This window comes from Vigna radiata, chromosome 5 (genome assembly GCF_000741045.1).
Source record: "Vigna radiata var. radiata cultivar VC1973A chromosome 5, Vradiata_ver6, whole genome shotgun sequence".
NCBI classification, from domain to species: domain Eukaryota; kingdom Viridiplantae; phylum Streptophyta; class Magnoliopsida; order Fabales; family Fabaceae; genus Vigna; species Vigna radiata.
Window position 1 is genome coordinate 20,440,858 of NC_028355.1, and position 21,085 is coordinate 20,461,942.

At 30.7% G+C, this 21,085-nt stretch overlaps 4 protein-coding genes across 4 annotated transcripts; 3 read left to right on the forward strand and 1 right to left on the reverse strand.

Annotated features, from left to right (window-relative positions):
- The first annotated feature begins 2,480 nt into the window (after nucleotides 1–2,480).
- LOC106761220 (PHD finger protein ALFIN-LIKE 4) lies at nucleotides 2,481–5,205 on the forward strand. The gene is made up of 5 exons (XM_014644748.2): nucleotides 2,481–2,660; nucleotides 2,734–2,766; nucleotides 3,462–3,690; nucleotides 4,290–4,422; nucleotides 4,751–5,205. Exons 1-5 carry the CDS (start codon nucleotides 2,561–2,563, stop codon nucleotides 5,018–5,020), a joined length of 765 nt encoding a protein of 254 aa, XP_014500234.1. The 5' UTR covers nucleotides 2,481–2,560; the 3' UTR covers nucleotides 5,021–5,205.
- A 4,604-nt stretch (nucleotides 5,206–9,809) lies between these two features.
- Nucleotides 9,810–12,819, forward strand: LOC106760813 (PHD finger protein ALFIN-LIKE 4). The gene is made up of 5 exons (XM_014644243.2): nucleotides 9,810–10,044; nucleotides 10,131–10,163; nucleotides 10,888–11,116; nucleotides 11,771–11,903; nucleotides 12,453–12,819. Exons 1-5 carry the CDS (start codon nucleotides 9,942–9,944, stop codon nucleotides 12,720–12,722), a joined length of 768 nt encoding a protein of 255 aa, XP_014499729.1. The 5' UTR covers nucleotides 9,810–9,941; the 3' UTR covers nucleotides 12,723–12,819.
- Nucleotides 12,820–17,305: 4,486 nt separating this feature from the next.
- On the reverse strand, nucleotides 17,306–19,191 carry LOC106760893 (solute carrier family 25 member 44). Its single transcript, XM_014644332.2, has 2 exons — nucleotides 18,838–19,191; nucleotides 17,306–18,706 (listed from the first exon to the last, which is right to left on the reverse strand). The coding sequence occupies exon 2, from the start codon at nucleotides 18,656–18,658 to the stop codon at nucleotides 17,624–17,626; it is 1,035 nt and encodes a 344-aa protein (XP_014499818.1). The 5' UTR covers nucleotides 18,659–18,706; nucleotides 18,838–19,191; the 3' UTR covers nucleotides 17,306–17,623.
- Nucleotides 19,192–20,559: 1,368 nt separating this feature from the next.
- LOC106760440 (17.3 kDa class II heat shock protein-like) lies at nucleotides 20,560–20,982 on the forward strand. Its single transcript, XM_014643870.1, has one exon. It carries the CDS (start codon nucleotides 20,560–20,562, stop codon nucleotides 20,980–20,982), a length of 423 nt encoding a protein of 140 aa, XP_014499356.1.
- Nucleotides 20,983–21,085: the final 103 nt, after the last annotated feature.

Sequence of the window (21,085 nt, forward strand, 5' to 3'; positions counted from 1 at the left end):
TTTACCACTGAGATTAAAATTCACATAAGGCATGGTCGAGGAAACGGCATTATCGAGGAAAGTCTCTTCGTACCTAATAATAGTTTTTCAAAACAATAGTCAACTTCAAATTTCCAACGATCCATAACTGCCACTCACAACTATTAGTCCCTATATGATTCCCATGCATTGCACCAACATACTGTCTTTAACACTTTTTGTCGTTGTCTCAGTCACCAACAAATCGTGTCGGTGGCGGCGCTGTCTTTGGCGTCGCCGCTGCACACATTTCCATTTTCCTCACCGTGATTAAGTGTTTTTCTGCCTCCAATGCATCCATGGATAACAATTGGGATAACTCCTCCCATTCATTTCACAATCCACTTATCTGTAACTATATCCAACCAGATCCCGCACTCGTCTATACTGTCAATGACCATCCCAACATCGACCCCCAACAACCAAATGTTCCTGTTGTTGTTGAACATGCCAATCATCTTACCGTAGGAGGAGGAGTTCCTAACTTGGAAATGGGGGATTGGTCGACGAGGAAGCCTAAAATTCCTTTCATGGATCCAATGATTGAATATCATCCCATGCATGGCGATAGTACGTTTCCCAACGGACAAAATACGAGTGCAGATGTAAATTTAGACGAACTTCGATTTTGTCGTCCTGTACCAAAGCCAATGTTCTGCACTTGCTGTCAAGTTCTTAGACAATTGATTTACACCAATGGTAATTAATTAAGTTCTGGTTAATCTTACATTCCGGGTTTAATTCTTTCCTTTATCCATGTTCTTTAAATTTAAAATATACATCGCAGGTTATGATTGTTATGAGACGTTTGAGATTCATGGAGAGATCGGGGTGATCAGCCACGCAATAGTCCACTGTCAGAACTTCACACCGGATGGCCTTTCAGGCGACGCTTATCGCAGGATTGAGTACGTTCTACAACTTTTGCATGGAGAGATGTTATATAAAACAAAGCTTCATCGTCATTTTATGTTTTAGTGTATGCTTCTCAATATTCAACTATTGTCTGCATTTGGGTGTACCAGTTTCTCCCACAGTAGCACAGCAGAAATTAAGAGTTACCTGGTAGAATACTGCGCACAGAAGAATAAACTAGGATACATCGCTCTAGAAGATCCGTTGTCTAGTTACTATGAAGCCCTCTGCACTGGTCTGGAAACGGCTGGCCTTTTCATTGGCGAAGACGAAAACACAATCCCACGTTGGTCATTATCCTTTTGGTTGTCATTTTTTCTCTTCCACGAATCATGTCATTACATAAATGCTGAGTTTTGAGTCGTTACTTTTGTACAGAGCTTGAGTTGGAGGCCGAGAGTCAAAGGGCTTCTTCAGCTTTTAAACCCAATCGCCAATTTCAGGTTATACATGTACTTTTTTGTTTTTCTAAAAAGTGATGCACTTGCATGACTCTAATGAAGGTTTGGGGCACAGATAAAGAGAATAAAGAAGATGACATTGAATGATCTGAGAGGTGTGTTCCATTTAACGATTAAGGATGCTGCTGCAGAAATAGGCGTATCAGTATCTGTGATAAAGGCAATTTGCCGCAGGGAAAGAATATCTTACTGGCCACAAAGGAAGGTACAATGCATGCAATGCAATTTGATTTTATGCAGATCATCATTATTATTATTATTATTATATTCTGTGATGAACATAAGATGAAAACATATACAGGTGACAAGCTTGGCGAAGAGAGTGGAAGTACTGAAGAAAAGTTTGGATTCAGCGGATCCAGTGGTAAGGAAAACAAGTCGAGAGGATATTCAAACTTTTCAACGATTAATAATTGAGTGCTGTGGTGGAGTCACCCCAACAGGAATACAACTGCTCCAATTCCAAGAACAATAAGTCCTTTTATATAGATAAGTTAGAAATTCGATTACTAAATTTTCAATAGTTAGAAATGAATGAATGTATTGCTTATATGTAAATAAAATTTAAAGAAGTATTTTGTACATTTTTTTAAATAGACTTCCGAATAATATTCGATTGCATAATATTCTTCCGTTTTTATTTTATATTTATTTAATATATGATTAGATGAATAATGGTTATAGATGTTAGTTTGGTTTTCTTTTAATTGTCATTAGTTAATAGTTAATGGAAGAGAAATGGATGAGACTTTTGACAATTAAAAGAAACATAATCTATCTTCATCCATAATTTTATAAAATAAAATCATTTTGATAATAATTTAATGAAAAAGGAGTTTATGCATAAATACAACAAAAATCCACCAGACTGTTTTTATAACATAAAGATAAAATATATATATTCATGAATAATTAAAAATTTGACTGAAAAAGTAAAAATAAGTAAAATTTTAAAACACAGTTTACCACCCTCTGTAGTTTTAAAAAGTGAGATTAAAAAACAAAGTTGGATAAATTTTAAAAAAAGCAATTTACCTCTCTAGCCATATTTATAAAATTTTTGATAGGGTTTTGTAAATTGGAATTAACACATATTGAATTTGTTTTGGGTTGGCCCTTTCCCTCCATCTTTTCCTTTAACGGAACACGTCTCGTCTCTCTAGCACATGGAGGCAGCCGGAGGAGCTCCGTCGAACCCTTCCGTCGACGAAGTCTTCCTAGATTTCAGGGGCCGCAGAGCTGCCATTGTTAAGGCTCTCACTATTGGTACCATTCAATTTCATTCTTAATTTTTTATAACGTCTTTCTTCCTCTCCGTAACGTTTTTTCTCTTCCGCAGATTACGAAGACTTCTTTCAGCAATGTGATCCAGGTATTTTTCTCTCTGTTCTATTTTTTTTTAATCCCTACTTCCTCTAGTTTCTTTCCACTTGTATTCAATTCAACTGTTTGTTTACGTTTTCGTGTTTGGTCTAATTCTCTAATTCTTGTCAAAGCCCTACTTGAATCTTTCTTTTCTTTATAAGTTACATTAGTATGGAAAGCCAAATGCCAGTACTTCTGGATACATCTGATATGGTGTGCTATCATTGTTTCCGTCCCTGATTAATTCTCTTTTATGTCAACACTAACGCGATGATAAATAGTTCAATGCATGTTGAAATCGTAAAGTTTTCTTTTTTCTGCTTGGTTTGTTCTCATTCTTACCATAAAGTGGTACTGCCACTGCTGAATTATGAAGGGGGTATTTGATCAGATTGTTGCAGATTTCAATTAAATTTGCAGATTTTTTTGGTACTTAGGCCTAAAGTTTTTGCTTGGTTGACCTCTCTTGCTAATTGAATATATGATAGATGACTGCATTTTATGTTTTCTATTAATTTATCATTCATGCATTCTGGGTTGCAGGAATCTGAATTTTAGTTTCATTCTAGATTCCCTCAAGGCTATTTATCCTAGCTTTCTTTCTGTTTTAGAAGGATGATCTTTTAAATACCTATGTTTGATTTGTATGATCTTTGTGATATCAATAGCCATATTTAATTTGTATGACCTTTGCGATGTCAGGTAAGGATGATCTTTGCCTTTATGGATTTCCTAACGAAGTTTGGCAAGTCGATCTACCTGCTGAGGAGGTGCCTGCAGAGATCCCAGAGCCAGTATTAGGTATTAACTTTGCCAGAGACGGGATGGCAGAACGGGACTGGGTATGCTTTGTTGCTGCACACAGTGATACATGGCTAATATCTGTAGCTATGTTTTTTGGTGCAAGATTTGGGTTTGATAAGACTGATAGGTAACTGTTTTACTCCACTGACCAGTTATTTTTCTTAAACGAGGGATATGTTTTATCTTTGGTGGGAAAGATGCCTAAGCTCTGTTTTATATGTTATGTTATTGTCTAACATTGTACCTTAGATGGGTTGAATGTAAATGTATCATGTTAGGTACAAGTTATTCTGTTGAATTAATTGTGCCCGAAATAAATAAATGAAGCATTAGGTTATAAGATACAAGATATTAAAAATGGGGATTTTACCTTAAATTGGGAAGGGAGTTACAATTGCAATAAGTAAATCAAATCCTAGGATTTTACAAATCTCGTAATACTTATTCATACATAATCCATATTCATAACAGTACTTGATTTGGATTTCATTTCTATATTTGTTAGAGTTGAAAAACAAAACTGTTATTTATACAATAAACTTTAGATTCAGGAACAGAAGTCAAGTAAGTGAAGTGCTGATTTTTCCTTATTAACTTTATTAATGGAGTGTTTCATTTCTTAATTTGATGCTTTGCCTTCTCATGTATTAGTTAATTTGATATTTTGATGAAGTTTTTTTTTTTTTTTATCTTTCATTAATATCTATTCTCATTCTTCCTGTGCAGGGATCGTCTTTTTGATATGATGAATGATCTTCCAACAATATTCGAGGCTGTTGTTGGCAAGGTCAAGAAACAAGGAAAGAAAAAGTCACCAGTTTCTAATCATAACAACAACAAATCTAAATCAAACTCCAAGGTATACAAGCTGAGAAAATAAACAGTTAGTAGTTGTTTGCTGAAGACATAGCTTTAGTTTTACAATGATTTTAATTTTAATTTGGAGTTTTTTGCATTTTTAACTTCAAATGCTCCTGTTGTAAGATGATATCTTGTTTCATAGGGAAGGGTATGAACTATCATAGACTGTTGTAGTGTCTATTGGTGATGTTTTGCTTGGTTTTTCCAGATGCTAACTTTTGAACTGAAAGCAAATTAATACATATTTTGGTACAGAGAAATTCAATTCTACAGCCTAAAATTGAGTGAACTAATGTTGCTGATGTCTTTTGGTTTGACATTTGCAGAAGGGTTCTGAATCTCAAGGAAATTATTCAAAAGCAATGGAATCAAAGGAAGAGGATTATTTGGAAGAGGAGGAAGAAGAACAGGGAGAGACACTTTGTGGGGCATGTGGAGAGAACGATGATGCTGCTGGGTTCTGGATTTGCTGTGACATTTGTCAAAGGTGGTTTCATGGGAGATGTGTGAAGATTACTCGTGCTAAGGCTGACTATATCAAGCAATACAAATGCCCATCTTGTAGCAACAAGAAGCTCGTTAATTGTAGTTTCTAGTTATTATCTATTTCAGATTTATATTAGTATCTTAGGTACCAACTTGGACATTTATGATTGTTAATTTGCACATTTATATTAGGAATCTAAATCCGAACCTGAGAATAAGGGTTGAACTTTTAAACCCAATTGCCTATATCAGTTTATAAATTTGTGTTTTTGTAGTAATTGTCGTGTTCGGACACAGATAAAGAGAATAACAGCAATTACATAAAGGTTGCAGCTGCACATTCGGGCACAGATAAAGAGAATAACAGCGATAACATACAGCTTGCAGCTGCACAAACAAATAGGCATATTAGTCTGTGGCATAAAGGCAGATCGACACAGGGAAAGTATATTTTAGTGGCCCCAACGAAAAATTCAGTGCACGCGATTGTATTCCTTTAATTTTTTTTTTCATTTATTATTTGATTTGCTGTGGACTAATATATTAACTTCTCAACATATATTAATTGGCAAGCTTTTGCAAAGAAGGTGCGAGTACTGAAGAAAAGATTGGGTGATTAATTGCTAGAAAGAATAGCTAGAAAGAAGAGATTATTTCAAATCAGATTATACTGAAATTGTGTGGCTTCATTTTAAATAAGATTATATCAGTGAAAAATACCTTGTGCATTCACATTTTACAAAAAAATGAACTTAAGTAATTTTTATAATTTTATTGTAGGTAATTTTTTTAGACAACTTTATTATCATAAGTTGATATGCACTCTTTATTTTTTAAATTACATTACATGGCAATTGCAATATGCTATTTTGTATTCACCAACAGTAACTAATCTCAAACATATTTTGTTGGAACTTGTCCGCAATAAACCATCAGTCAATAGTATATAACTATAAACTATTACATCTATGCTAATCTATAATAGAGCATGCAATAATTTATATTTATAAAAAGTTAATTAAATGATTTTAATTTAAGATTATGGTGCAGGTTTTATATATTATAAATTTAAATTAATTTTTATTATTAATTTGTATAACAAAATTAAGAACTCAGACTACCGAAATTTAGACCTGAAGAATAAAATGGAGGAATTACTTAGACTTCAATAAACTTGTAGATCAAAATCATTTTTTGTAGTAAAATAATACTATTTATACACCATTTCAAATTTAATGATTTAGTATGATGGTATCTTATTTCTTTGTTTTAAAAGATATACACATGACATTATATTTTATATGTTCTCTTAACTCAGACTACAAAATGGTTACTCATTAAGATTAAAAATAATAACTTAATCATTTGTGTTTATAAATTAAAATATTTGGAAGAGAACAGTAGTTCGGATGAATAAAAAAGAATTATTAAACTATTAATATGTTTAGGTTATTAATAAAGTTATTTTTATGTGAATAAATTTTTTTAAAATGTGATTTTTTATTGTGACCATAATTTGATATTTTTACTTTGAATATTTCTTTTACTTGTAATTTAAATAGTTTTCTTAACATGTTTAAAAAACTATATAATTATAACATTTCAATTTTAAGCAGCTTATCATAAATATAATAATATGTTATAAAATTAATAAAATTTGCCACAATTTTTTGATACAAGATTAATACAGTTATAGAGAAGAGAATAATTATAATAATGAATATATTTAAAATAACAAAACATAATTACTATACCATATTGTAATATTATTGTCTTTACGACTAATATTTTAATACTTATTCCTCATCGTCTTCCACCAATAAGGTGATCATTGTAGAAGAGGCAAACAACATACCAAGAACAACAAAAGAGGCAATAGGATGAGTTGATGTTCAAAAGAAAATTTCATAAACAATTTCATACATCACATATTAGTTCAACATTAAAATATTCTATAACTCATAAAAACATATAATCATTTGTCTCTAGATTCAATTATCCAGACACGATGCTTTCACATTGACTTCAATGAAGGTGTGCACTCATGGTAGTATTTATAGTTTGTAGAGTTATAAACAAAAGTTAACTCGACTTATTACTCATGAGGTTAATCTTCCATTCTTAAGACTCAAATGTCTAAGGTAAAGACCTTTTGTCATTCTCTCTGTCACTCATTTATCTCCCCGTGAGTCGAATGGTTGACAAAATATCAGGATATCTCCTTTCAGAAATCTTACTATCAAGTATTCACCGCAACTTACTTCAAACATAGAATCTTTCCTTGAAATTCTTCTCACAACACATATATTTCATTCTTATAAACATAACTATACTATTCAATAAGCATTAATAGATATCAAAATATATTCACTTTAACCAATTCAAACAATACATCCATAAGAAAGCTTTAAAAAGAGTTAAAAAAAAATTAAAAGAATGCCAACGCCCAACAAATTAAAAGGAAAATGAGGTTTAAACTTGAAGTGGAAAAGTGGCATTCAACGCCTAATTCCACCACTCCACCTCACCCAAAAGTAAAGAGCTCTCTGAATTCTTAGAGCTCAGTAACTCTTGGATTTTATAGTGCTTAGTGCCCTATAGGACCGCTTAGCACTGTATCACATGACAATAACTTTAAAAATCAACTTAAATTCACTATAGACTTGTTCAAATAACCAAATTGATATTCTTAACACTGAAATTGATTGATAAACATGTTTATAACTCATATTGAATACAAATTTACTCATTTAAACATGAATTAAGTTCATTAAACCAAAAAAACTACCCAAAAACTCATTACTGTTTTGAATCTATAGAAACCATATTTTCCCAAAGTAAAAGGCCAACTAAGTCCTAGTTAACTCAAAAAAAGTTCCCAAAGTTTTAAATTTTTCCCAAGACTTTTCCTTCAAAATTTGATCTATCAAAACCCCCATTTTGACCCAAAACACACCATTTTTCTATCTTCTTATCACATCAGGTTTTACAAATTACCAACTCAGATTAACAAGTCAAATGTTCTTAAATTCATCAAGAATCAATTATAACGTAAGTAAACCAACTACACACAAACATTCATGAATTTTAGTTCAACATGTCACTTCTACTAGCAACTCAACATACCAAATTCCATCAAACACTTCAATTACTTAAATCAATCATCATATCATCATACAAACATCAAATAAAACTTGTCTATCAATTAAAATTAAAATACTAGCTCTCTTCATCTAACAGATGACCAAACAATTATAGAGGTTTTAAAACAACTCCACAAGCTTAAGAGGCTCTATTTGCTCATACGGACAATAAGGATACGTTACTAGAATCACTGATCAACAGAGACTTAAACTGAAGACTCAAAGAATACATGCAAATCAAGTGAAGCCCACATGTAACTAATACAAAAAAAAAAAAATACCAAGAAAAGGTTGAAAACTCAATTTACTCAAACATAGAAACAACTTAGTCTACATTGAAGAGCTCACAACAAAAATTATACTACGTTATCGGTTATTCAATCAGACAAACTTAGAAAAAGAACCCTTAAAAAAAAAGTTTATAAAAGTGATCAATAGAGATGATGCGTTTAAAAATAATAAAATTTGTTTGTAACAAAACTATTTATATTAAAAGTGGTCTTTATAATTTTTTTTTTAAATTGTGAGTCAGATGTGATTTTGTTAAATTGGATTAACATATAATGTTTAAGGAAAGTTAGAAAGGATTTTAAAATTATTTTGATAATGTCCATAAATAAAAATGTAAATAAATTTTCTATAAAGATGGTAAGTTTTGTGGATATTCTTTAAAGAGATTTGATTTTAATGAGATTTCTGGTCTAATTAAGGATATAAATATGGATATCATTTATTTATTTTTTGAAATTACGGATATAAATATGGACATTATCTATTTTTTAAAATGGATAGCAAAATCAAAATGAACATTATGTATTTAATTTATTCTTATATCATTTTTACTTTAAATTACTAAAAGATTTATACTAACTTTTCATTATTTCTTTTACCTTATTTATATTTATATGATTCTGATTCATCTTTTAATATTTGATATCGAAGAAAAAAACGTTTATCTTTTTAAACTTAAATACTTATAATGTTTGCTTTTTATTTTTGTAAAATCAATATTTAATCGGTATTTGAAATAGTAAACAGATAAATATATGTTTTTTTAATGAAATTGATATTGAACAAATATTTCATTCCCATGAATTTGTGAACGAATTTATACTTGAATATCAAGATTGGATATTTAAATCCACAACAAATCTACCCGTTATCGTCATTAATAATGATTATCAAAAATGGATTTAAAAAAATCGTAGATGTAAAATCTGACCTAACTTCTAACTTTTAAACAGTATTACTTTTATATCATAGGGTTTTTATAAAAGAAATGCTAATCTTCTATTATTTTAAAAATTAAAATTTAAATCGAATTTTAAAACTCAATCTACCTAGGTTACATCACATCCATAATTTTAAAAAAAATTATAAATACGGAAATTGTTTATATGAGTTTATAAAATGAGATTAACCAATCCTATTAAATCCACGAATATGAAAATCTCATAAGATTTTTGGGCATTATTTTAAAGAAATAGAAAACATCAAATTTAAAACAGATTTTACCTCATTCATATTTTGATAAATTAAAAAAAAAATCCCATCAAAGTTTCGAGGTCATATGTTTTTGTATTTTATTATTTAAAAAATTAGGTCAAATTCTAAAAGTCAATTACCTTCACACATATTTTTTTATTTATTTTTGTACGAAATTTTTAAAATAATATACCAAAATAAATAAATAAAAATGCGGCTAAAGTATATTGGTAGGGTTTTATAAATAGGAATTAAGATATTGAATTTGTTTGAATTGGTTGTAGAAAGAGAAGAGAGAGAGAGAGAGAGAGAAGAAGGGGGTGGTGAAAAGAGTTTTTGGCATCTTTGTTTGTTTCCGTTTCCCTCCATCTTTTCCTTTAACTGAACACACTCTCTCTTACACATGGACGCAGCCGGAGGACCTCCCTACAATCCCCGTTCCGTCAACGAGGTTTTCCGAGATTTCAAGGGCCGCAGAGCCGCCATTGTTAAGGCCCTCACCACCGGTACCCTTCAATTTCGTTCTTAATTTTTATTTTTCAATTTCAATTACGCCTTTCTTCCCTGCCGTAACTTTTTCTTTCTTACGCAGAGGTTGAATTGTTCTACCAGCAGTGTGATCCAGGTATTTTTGTTTTTGCGTCTCTCTACGCTTGTTTACCTTTATCGCTCATGAATCCATGCCTCTTCTCTTTTCTTTCCACTTTTATTCCATTCATTTTTTTTTTCTGCTTTCGCATATGATTTTACCTGACTAATTCTCTATTTTTTTTTTCAAATGCCCTACTTGGCTACCGAATATTTTCTTTTTGAAATTACATTATTAATCTTTGTGATTCTAACGTGAGTACTTCTGGATTTTTTTTATATGGTGTGTTAGAATTATTTTCGTCCCGAAATAGTGCTCTTTATATCAAACTAATTCGTCGCTACATACCTGATGTAAATAGTTCAATAAATCTCGTTGAAATTGAAGAGCCTTTTATTTCTACTTGCTTTTTTCACATTACCGTACCCTGATACTGTCGCTGCTGAATTGGGAAGGGGAATATTTCTTCATGTGTTTGTAGATTTCATTTAAATTTGCCTCCTCTTTTGATACACTTCACTTGCCAACTGAAACCGGATCAAACTGATACGGAGGGCTTCATTTTACTTTTTTTTTTATTGGTTTATCATTCTTGTGTGATGGGTTGTCGGGATCTAAATTTTAGTTTTATTATAGTTTCTTTCAAGGCCATTTGTCTTAGCTTTCTTTATGATGTGCAAGGGTTGAGTTCGTCACATTTATTTGTACGCTTTTGAATTTTCAATAAATATAATTGATTTGAATGTGCTTTGTCATACAGATAAGGAAAATCTTTGCCTTTATGGATTTCCTAACGAGCACTGGGAAGTCAATCTACCTGCTGAGGAGGTTCCTCCAGAGCTTCCAGAACCAGCATTAGGTATTAACTTTGCCAGAGACGGGATGGAAGAAAAGGACTGGCTATCCTTGGTTGCCGTGCACAGTGATACATGGTTAATTTCTGTGGCTATGTATTTTGGTGCAAGATTTGGATTTGATAAGGCTGATAGGTAACTGTTTTCCTTTCCACTATTTATTGGCACGTTCCATTTACTTTTACTCAACAAACGGTTTTTGTTTCCCTTAAATGGGGGATATGTTTCATCTTCAGTAACACACCTTTAGACTCAGCTTTTAGGATGTCTGGACACTGTTTTTCATATTATGTTCTAAAATTTTACCCTAATGACTTGAGTTTTTAATGTATCCTGCAATGGACGGTTTTTTTTGTTGATTTATTTACCTTTGAAATGAGTAAATGAAGCATTAGGTTATAAGAAACAAGATGTTATAATCGGAATTTTACCTTAAATGGAGAAGGGGGTTAAAATTGCAAATAGTAGATTGAATAGCAGGGTTTAATGAAATTCATAATAGACATATAATCCATAAAGGAGCAGATAACATACTGGATCTGGATTTCGTTTCAACTAACCCAAAGTGTAATTTATAGATTAAGTGTTAAATTCAGGTACAGAAGTCAAGCTTTTGTTGAAAGGCTGATTTTTCTCTACTAACTTTGATTATAGACTGTTTCAGTTTGCACCCTTTCAATAATTTGATTCTTTGCCCTCTTTTTTTTGTAGTTAATTTCATATTTTGATATACGTTTTCAATTTTTTTTTATCTTTCATTAATATCTATATCTCATTCTTCATGTGCAGGAAGAGTCTTTTTAGTATGATAAATGATCTTCCAACAATATTTGAGGTTGTTGCTGGGAAGGCCAAGAAACAAGGAAAGGAGAAGTCATCAGTCTCTAATCATGACAATAACAAATCTAAATCAAACTCTAAGGTATTCAATCTGAGAAAACAATCTAACCAATAGTAGTTGTTTATAGCTTTAGTTTTATAATGAAGCTAATTACTTTTTTTCTTTAATTTGATACAAGATTTGGTTAGTTTAACCTCTTTGAACTCCTGCTGGTGAACAAAGAAACTAACCATTAACGTTTACATTTTTTGCAGATGACATAACTTTAGTTTTACAATAAAACTAATTAACTTTTTTAGTTTGATTCAAGATTTAGGATGAGTTAGTCTTTGAACTTCAATTGCTTCTGTTTTAAGAGAATTTCCTTTTTCAGAAAGAAGGGTATGAACTTCAAATGTTAACATTGGAACTGAAGCTAAATAAATACAATGCAAAGTTTAATGTATTACCATTGGAAGTTAGATCTAAACAAAATAAGTAGTATTCGTTTATATCCAACAGCAATAATGCTTTTGAGGAGGTGAAAAGGTTGTACAAGCCTTCTTTTTAGACCTAAAAGACTTGTAATGATACAAGCACCAGGTTTGTTTTTGCCCCTTTAGATAATATCCGTTGGTTTGAAAATTGCAGAGAGGTTATGAATCACAAGAAAAGCATTCAAAATCAATGGAACCAAAGGATGAGAGTGCTTTGGGAAAGGATGATGATCATGGAGATGGACTATGCGGGGCATGTGGAGAGAACTATGCTCATGTTGCTGACGCTGACGAGTTCTGGATTGGCTGTGACATTTGTGAGAGGTGGTATCATGGGAAATGTGTGAGGATTACTCCTGCGAAGGCTCAGAATATCAAGGAGTACAAATGTCCATCTTGCAGCAACAAGAGAGTTCGTCAATAGTACTTCCTACTTTATTTATTTCAGATTTATATTAGGTACTTCTATTGAATGCAAACTTTGGATATTTATGACTGCTTATTTGTTTACGTCAACTGCATATTCCTTCTTAGATTTATATTAGGTACATGAGGTACTCTTTATTCTATTCTATCCAAAAGTTAAGGCTTATTTCAGATTTATATTAGGTATTTGAGTAACGCTTCATTCTGTCTAAAATTTGGATATTTATGTTTTAAGCTAATTCAAATATTACCATATATTTCCTTGATCTTGGAGGTGTCTGAAATAACATCTAGTTTAAGAAAAGACCGTCAAGAAAAACTTATATTAACTTCTGTTAATTTTTATATTTTGCCGTTAATGTCATTGTTTTCTATTTTACGTTCCATTCGATAGAATGGAACAAAAGTGGAAAATAGAATATTTGTTTGAGTTGATTAAGAGTGTGATTAGTAACAATAATCAGTTGAGTTTCTGATAGCGAAACTGGATCATCTCCATGGCAACTTTAGATTTGCATTTCAGTGACGGATTTCTTATCCGATCATGGATTCAGTCACTGTTGAATTTCTCATACTTGTGACCTTTGCTGATTACATTGTACTTTGATAGATGTTAATTTGATTAGTTTATGAATGTATTCTGATAAACGAAAATATCTAATGAAACAGATTTACTTTTCTTACGTAAGGTCGGAACTTAATTTTTGTTACAAATATATTTCATGTTTTTTTTTCTTACTTTTTTCTTTGTGATTTCCTTTTTAATTATTTTAATACACTTTTTTTATTATTATTTTATTTTTAGTAAAATCTCTTTCCTTTTAAAAATTAATGATCATTTAGAACTAATACATTAAAATATTTATAAACTTATATTTCCCCAAAAATATACATTTATAAAATAAAAAGTATTTCTTGAAAAAACTCTTTCCAAACAAAAAAAAATTACATCAATAGTTATTTCTTATGAGATTTTATACTAAACAATAATTTTTTAGCAATTCATATAAAAAAAATTATGATATTATATTCAATCCAAAATAAATATTATATATACCTATCAATTTTTTTTATTTATAAACGTGTTATTCAACTTATATTTATATTTAAATTTTTTAAAGTTGTTAATTAGTTAATAAACCTTACATGAATTTGTTTTACTAAGTATTATCTTGAATTTTATAATTATGTTTCTGTATTAATTTATTGGGCTTGTTAGAGGGAGTATCAAATGGAGATTTTTGGATAGTTTAATTTTTTAACTTGAATTTTTTTCTGGGGAATTTGTTTATAATTTATTTTGAATTATTTAATTTTTAATCAACTCTTCCAAAATTTATGATATTGGTCTTTTTTTTAGGTCCAATACAAAATTATAAATATTTTAATTATATTACAGGTTATACTGTTGAAAACACTAATTTTACAAAAATTCTAACTTGAAAAAGTAGTATGAAAGAAAAGTGTATTATGATTTTATTTCTCTTTTCAATAAAAGTTTGTTAAGAAAATAACTAAGGTTATAAGGTGAAAGGAGGTGGATTGCAAATTGCTGGAAGATAACAGGATGTTCAAAACTACTGGTATACTCCTATAATATAACTCCCATGTTTAATTAACATTTTTTTTTCTAGATTGATTATAATGGTTAGACATCATAAATCTATTTGTGTTTTTTGACATTAATTATTTAAAAGTGTTTAAATATTTCTTAAAAAAATTAACATACACTGTTCTTTCTATTTCATTTAACTGTGACAATATCTATTATTACAGTAACTCATCATATTTAATATATACAAATTGGGTGCCAAATTCAACTCCAAACTTAGTCGTAATTGTACAAATGGTTGAGAGCTTTAATGAATGCCTTTTCCTGATTGAACAGCTCACAGAAAAGATTAAAGTAGCTGAGATTGCCCTTGGTTTTGTGGATTATTAGATAAATAAATTCGAGTTCACCTAAAAATTAAATATTCAAAAATGAAATTACAATTTTAACATTTTTTTTTACAGTTATGTATTTTCTTCAAAGAAACATATCACTTTCATTCTAAATAAAGAAAAAACTATTGAACTATGAAATTTCATCTGTTTATAAATAGACATTAAATTTTAATTTTATGTTTAATGGACCCTTAAATTCTATTCTGCTGGTATATAAGCAAATTTAACTTCACTTTCATTCTGATTGATTCTTACTTTATTTATATATATATATATATATATATATATATATATATATATATATATATATATATATATATATATATATATATATATATATNTATATATATATATATATATATATATATATATATATATATATGAATTTAATATTTTTTTTCTTGCCTGTTATATGAATCTCTTTTGTCTTCTTTTCTTTTGACTTCTAAGATGTTGCAATGGATCATATATTATTTCTTGTCAACTAATAATGCTTGGTCAACAGTATCTTAAATTGAACGTCAACTTTCTTTAGGACAAAATATTATTTGTGTCCAAAAGTTAATAATAACATCCTAATTTCTATAACTTATTTAATATAAAAAAAATCTTATATCACTTATATTTTTTCCAATATGGTCATTGAATATCAATACAAATTAATTATACCAAAAATATTTCAATGGGCGTACATTTTCTTACTCCTGCCAGTCTTTTATTGTTTATGTACTCTTTTCATATCTTTACCTAAATATTTACATGATTTTCTTTTTGGTTAAATATATTTTTAGTCCCTATATTTTGGGACGATTTTGGTTTTAGTCTCTCTTTCAAACTAAGGTACAATTTAGTCCTTTAACTTTAGAAAACTCTGGTTTTAGTTCTTTTTACCAAATTTTTTTAACTTTATTTGTTGTTTCAATCACGTTTCATTATATCATTTGGATTGTTTACACTGTTTGACACATTTTTTCTTCAATGTTAATTGAGAAACGCGTTTGAAACAGTAAATAAAGTTAAAAAATTTTGGTAAAAAGGACTAAAACCAGAGTTTTCTAAAGTTGAAGGACTAAATTATACCTGAAAGAAGAACTAAAACCAAAATTGCCCCAAAGTATAGGAACTAAAAACATATTTAACCCTTTTCTTTTTCATTCAAATCTCACCTTAATTTTAAGACTGTCATATTAATTTTTTTCTAACTGGAAGGATCTTATAAATGATAAAATCACTAAATAGGTTAAACCGTGAAAAATCTAATTACTATATCATGTGATTATATGTGATCTAATTCATCCATTAGTATGAACTTAAAATATCACTTCATTAAACTCATCCAATAAAAAAACACCATTAATTTATGTTTTTTTTTCATAAATTTAGTTTAAAGAATTAATATCCAGTTATTTACTTAAATTATATTCCAAATTCTATTTACTTATTGTTTTACTTAGAGTTTTTTCTATCCTCTCGCTTTAAAAAAATATTTATAATAATAATAATAATAATAATAAATAAATAAAATAATATTATTATTAGTTTTAGAAATATATTATTTCACATTGGTACCTCATCACAATTATATATATAGGAAATTTATTAACTTTCGTTGCAATTAATTTAAAGACAACATTAACTATGATTTATGATATCTTAGAAAAACAGGTGATATAAAAAATGATTAAAATTTAGTAAGAAACAAATTTGCTAAAATGGTTTGGAAAAGGAAGAAAAAGTGGGAAATGTAGTAAGAATTTGAAGGTAAGGTAACCCCATTGCCCATGGAATATTATTTGTCTGGAAGCACAGAGTAACAGCAAGCTCTGATTGTTGTGAGTTGTATTATATGCAGATTCTACCATTTGTCAGTGTCTGGTAAAGGTTTTGCATTACCAGAGACCTGGCTCATCATCTTCAAGGGATAGGCCTTCTTCACCCACAGATTTGGCTCCTTCCTTAATGGTCCATAGAAATGCTAATGCCAATTCATTTTTCTTATGGGACATAGCAGATCCAACAATGGTTTCCTCTTCAGCACCTAGTTTCAACAAAGGACAACATTCAGGAGACGCACCTCTGTCTACTGTTTTGTCTGCTTCCCACACCTATTCCCTTTCTTTCTCATACATTTCATCTATTGCTTTTATCTACTTTTCAACTTAACAGATCCCTAATCTATATTTCTATTGGAATTATATTAAATAATTTTATCTTTCTCACCATTTATAATAGATTCCAAATTCTAAACCAAGTCTCACTTTCACCATGTTCTCTAACAAAACATTATTGCGCTTTGAAACTTAGATATACTGTTGACATCATATAATTTTAGGATTATTGGGAAGCCAGTTTTAGAATGCAAACCAAAATAGCTTGGGTGACTAATTTAGACAAAAGTTGCTTTCTTTTTCTTTTGCAGGCAGAATTAGAAATAATATATTTTTACTTATATTTTAGAATAAACTATCACATCACCCAAAAGTTGGTCATTCTACTAATTGATTCCCAGCATCACCACCGGTAATGATAATGATCCTACCTTATGTTTTATGGGATTTACTCTATGCGAAATTTCAATCATAACTCCCGACCAGATCTTACAATTTTCAATAGAATAATAAGCTTTGGGTAGTGTAATTATAAAGTAAAGCAGCCACTAAAATATATAACTCAGAAGGACAATTTCAGTTTTGGGACTGAGTTTAAACACGACCCTGCATTCATGCCTCTAGTCTCTACCACGTCCTCTGCAATCCTCAAAGGCCAAAATCATAGGTATTGTATTTGGTAAAAGATCCAAAGAAATTTAAAAAGAAAAAGCTTCATATACAGATAAGGTCCACTAATACAAACTAGAAAGAAAATTCCAAGCAAAGAACAAGTAAGTGATCCTAATTCTTAATTCCTAACAAACAATCTTTTACTTGGGTGGTCTATCATGCAGTCAAAATCCTATTGACTCTTGGTAGACATTCTTTTCAAAAACTCGTAGGTAGTAATCATAGTTGTAGCAGACAATGACATGGAAGCCCATCTTGGTCCCAATCCTCTGTAACATGCGGGCAATCCACCTTCCTTCACCAAATTCCTCACCGTCTGAACAAAAGTTAATGGTCTCCTTCTCCCATGCTCTTCGTTGTCCAACACCTGCAATCTTGTCTTGATGGTATCCAGAGGCATTGTCACAATTGCAGAGACCCCACTGGCCATAACCGCACTCAGCCCTTGAACCGCCACCATTGTCTTCGAATTAGGCCTAACACCACTCAAATTATCGTTGCTTTCACTTTTACCCTTACTCAAGTAAGAACCAAAAGCACTCCAGATGAGTCTGTGAACCATGGAATAAGAAGTCCACCAAACCGCATTGGAAGGAGCGTAAGTCAATATCGAAATCCCAAACCCTCTGTAGAACCCTCTTGCTCCATCAGCACACAGAATCTTCCTGAACGCGTCAAACCCATTCCTGTAACTCTCCGAATTAAGATTCGCCAGAATGGTTTTACTCCCTCCACTCCCCTGAACCATGAGCCGTTGACTAACGACATCAACCGGTGTCCACACCAGCTGCGCCGCCATGGCAGAAGTAACACCCGCCGCAGCATTAGCCACCGCCACAGCCGTCGTCTCAGAGAACCCCAATTCCAGAAAAGCAGTTCCGACGTTACTTTTAGTGACTTCAAGAGACCACATGTAGAGCGCACGCGCAGGGATGGTTCCCATGAGGGAAGTGCCGAAGCCTTTGTAGAAGCCTCTGAGACCCTCGTAACGCATAATGGCGCAGGACATGTTGAAGCAGGAGAAGCGTGAGGAGGAAACCTGTTGGCGCGTCTTCAACACGACCATGGGGTAGAGCGTGAAAGAAACACCAGAGAATAAGGCGGCACCCAGGAAGAAAAACTTGGACTTATCCAACATATGCCAGTCAATCTCCGCCGGGATGTGGATTTCAGAACCCGAATCGTCCTCGGCGGTGCCCAAACTCATCTTCGCCACTTGGGAGAGAATTTAAGGGTAGGGTTTGCTCTTCACTTCCTTAAAACAAAAGGTAAGGTCGGAGATGCTAAGGTTAGCAGTGACAACAAAGATGGAGTGTGTAAAAGAGTGAAACATGTATTGGGAGAAAAAGAGGGTTGATGTTGATGAGAGTGAAGCATGGGTCTTACCAGCAGGAGTGTCATGAGAATGGTTTTTCAGCAGTTCATCTCTTAATTATGCAGTTCTGGGGGGCTATGGTGTGATGCAGAGTAAGATGAGAGGGAAAAACCTAATGGCGGCTAAGGAAAAGAAAAAACTGATTTGAGAGAGTTTGACACTGTTGATATGGTGAGTGAAAGAGAAAGGGAGAAGGATGGGAAGGGGTTATGATAGGAATATTATAGAAAGGCTTTGGCATCAACTAATGGACAGGTGTCTGTTGATGTATTGGTGAAATTTGGGTGTTTAGATTACTTCATTTTGTAACAAGTTTATCTATTTTCTGTAGTGAAAAACAATAAAAAAGAATATGAACATAAGGGAGTAAAATATTAAAAAGAAAATGTGAGACGAAGGTGAAGGAAGGTGTCAGATAGAGGTAATGAAGGTGCTGAGAGTGTAATGAGATGATCAGGTATGAGATGTAAAAGTAATGATGATGAACTTTTTAATGAGAAGTGGAATATAATGGGAGACCATGGCACGGCCAAGCAGCACCATCTTTGCTGCGGATTTGGTTTTCTGTGCAACTATCTGTTATTTTTGTATATGGTCATTTTTTTCTTAATTTTGTCCAGTACACCATTAAATATAAATATCTTTTCCTATGGAATTTATATATTATTTTATAACAAATAATTGATTCAATAAAAAAGTATTTATATGTTTTATTTTATCACTATAGAAAAATAACATAAAATTAAAGACCATTTGATCATACTAATAATATACAAATTCAGATAAAATTAAGAAATATTAAATATATGATTAATTATATTTATAAAATTAAGCATTAATATGATATTTTTTATTATATAGAAATAAATATCTAATTATTTACTTATTGATATAAAGAGAACTAATTTCTTTGGTTGATTTTATTTCTGAATTTTGTTTCTTTTTTAAATTGATGTATTTTTTCTAATATTAAGAAATGTTTGAATAATAATAATAATAATAATAATAATAATATGAATAATAATAATAATAATATTATTAATAATAATAATATTAATAATAATAATAATAATAATAATAATAATATTAATAATAATAATAAGCATAAATTTTACATCATTTGACTCTAACAGAAAACTCACGGTATTCTTATGTGCTGAGGATGTGGTAGAAGCATGAAAATTACAAAAACATAATTGAAAGACAGGTATGAATTATTACAAAAAAATTTATAATATAACTAACACAAATAAGACAATATTGTTAACATTTTTTGTTTCATATTTTTGGTGAATGACAGGTTATTGGTCGATTGGGATGGATGGATACTTTTCACACAATTTTATATAAGATAGAATAGGACTATCAGATTTGTCAGGTTCTTTTATTTTATAATAATATACATTTAATTATGTAAATTATTGTTACTATTATCAATCTATTCTGAGGAGTTAGTAATAAAAATAATGATTTTATAAAATAATAATTATGTAGTAAAAAATAAAAATGTCATGGTTAAATTAGTGAAATATAATTTTATTAGTATATATTTATATATATAATGAAAATTATGAACAATTCTTGTATGAACAATTAATTTCATTGGTATAAATATATTATAAAATTATATTTATTTTTATAAAGTGGTTCAAAATCATTAGTTAGGAATTAAGCCTACACATATTATCTATAACTTGAGTTCTTCTCTCTACACATTATTGTGTTATCCTCCTATGGGAATTAAGTACGGAACCTTCTGTAACTTCTTGTTGTCATTCTTTGAATTTTTCTGGAAGTTCGTGCGAGATGCAAAAGCAATGGCTACCCATCCTGCTGATGTGAGGGAGTATTCGAACTGTTACCTGTTCATAGTGGACATGCCTAGCCTGAAATATGAGGATATTAAAGTGCAGGTGGAAGAAGACAGTGTGTTAATCATTAGTGGCGAGAGGAAGATGGAGGAGAAAAAAAAAGTGACTAAGTACTTGAAGATGGAAAGAAGAATGGAAAATTTTATGCGCAAGTTTAGGCTTCCAGAAAATATCAACACCGATGCCATATCTGCCCTGTACAAGGATGGTGTGCTCACAGTTACCGTCAACAAGTTGCCTCCTCCTGAGCCCAAGACTATTAAGGTGATTAAGGTGATTGGTTAAATTTTTTTATTTTCAAGACCGCTGGCATTGCATTACACCTATCTCTGTCCAAAGAATAATTAATTTTGAATACTTAATTTTGAATTTTGTTTTTAAGAAATGA

Coding starts and splice junctions, on each gene's coding strand:
- LOC106761220 (XM_014644748.2), top strand. CDS start 2,561: ATGGAGGCAGCCGGAGGAGCTCCGTCGAACCCTTCCGTCGACGAAGTC. Junction 2,661..2,733: donor TGTTAAGGCTCTCACTATTG/GTACCATTCAAT, acceptor TCTCTTCCGCAG/ATTACGAAGACTTCTTTCAG. Junction 3,691..4,289: donor GGGTTTGATAAGACTGATAG/GTAACTGTTTTA, acceptor CTTCCTGTGCAG/GGATCGTCTTTTTGATATGA.
- LOC106760813 (XM_014644243.2), top strand. CDS start 9,942: ATGGACGCAGCCGGAGGACCTCCCTACAATCCCCGTTCCGTCAACGAG. Junction 10,045..10,130: donor TGTTAAGGCCCTCACCACCG/GTACCCTTCAAT, acceptor TTTCTTACGCAG/AGGTTGAATTGTTCTACCAG. Junction 10,164..10,887: donor CTACCAGCAGTGTGATCCAG/GTATTTTTGTTT, acceptor TTTGTCATACAG/ATAAGGAAAATCTTTGCCTT.
- LOC106760893 (XM_014644332.2), bottom strand. CDS start 18,658: ATGAGTTTGGGCACCGCCGAGGACGATTCGGGTTCTGAAATCCACATC.
- LOC106760440 (XM_014643870.1), top strand. CDS start 20,560: ATGGGAATTAAGTACGGAACCTTCTGTAACTTCTTGTTGTCATTCTTT.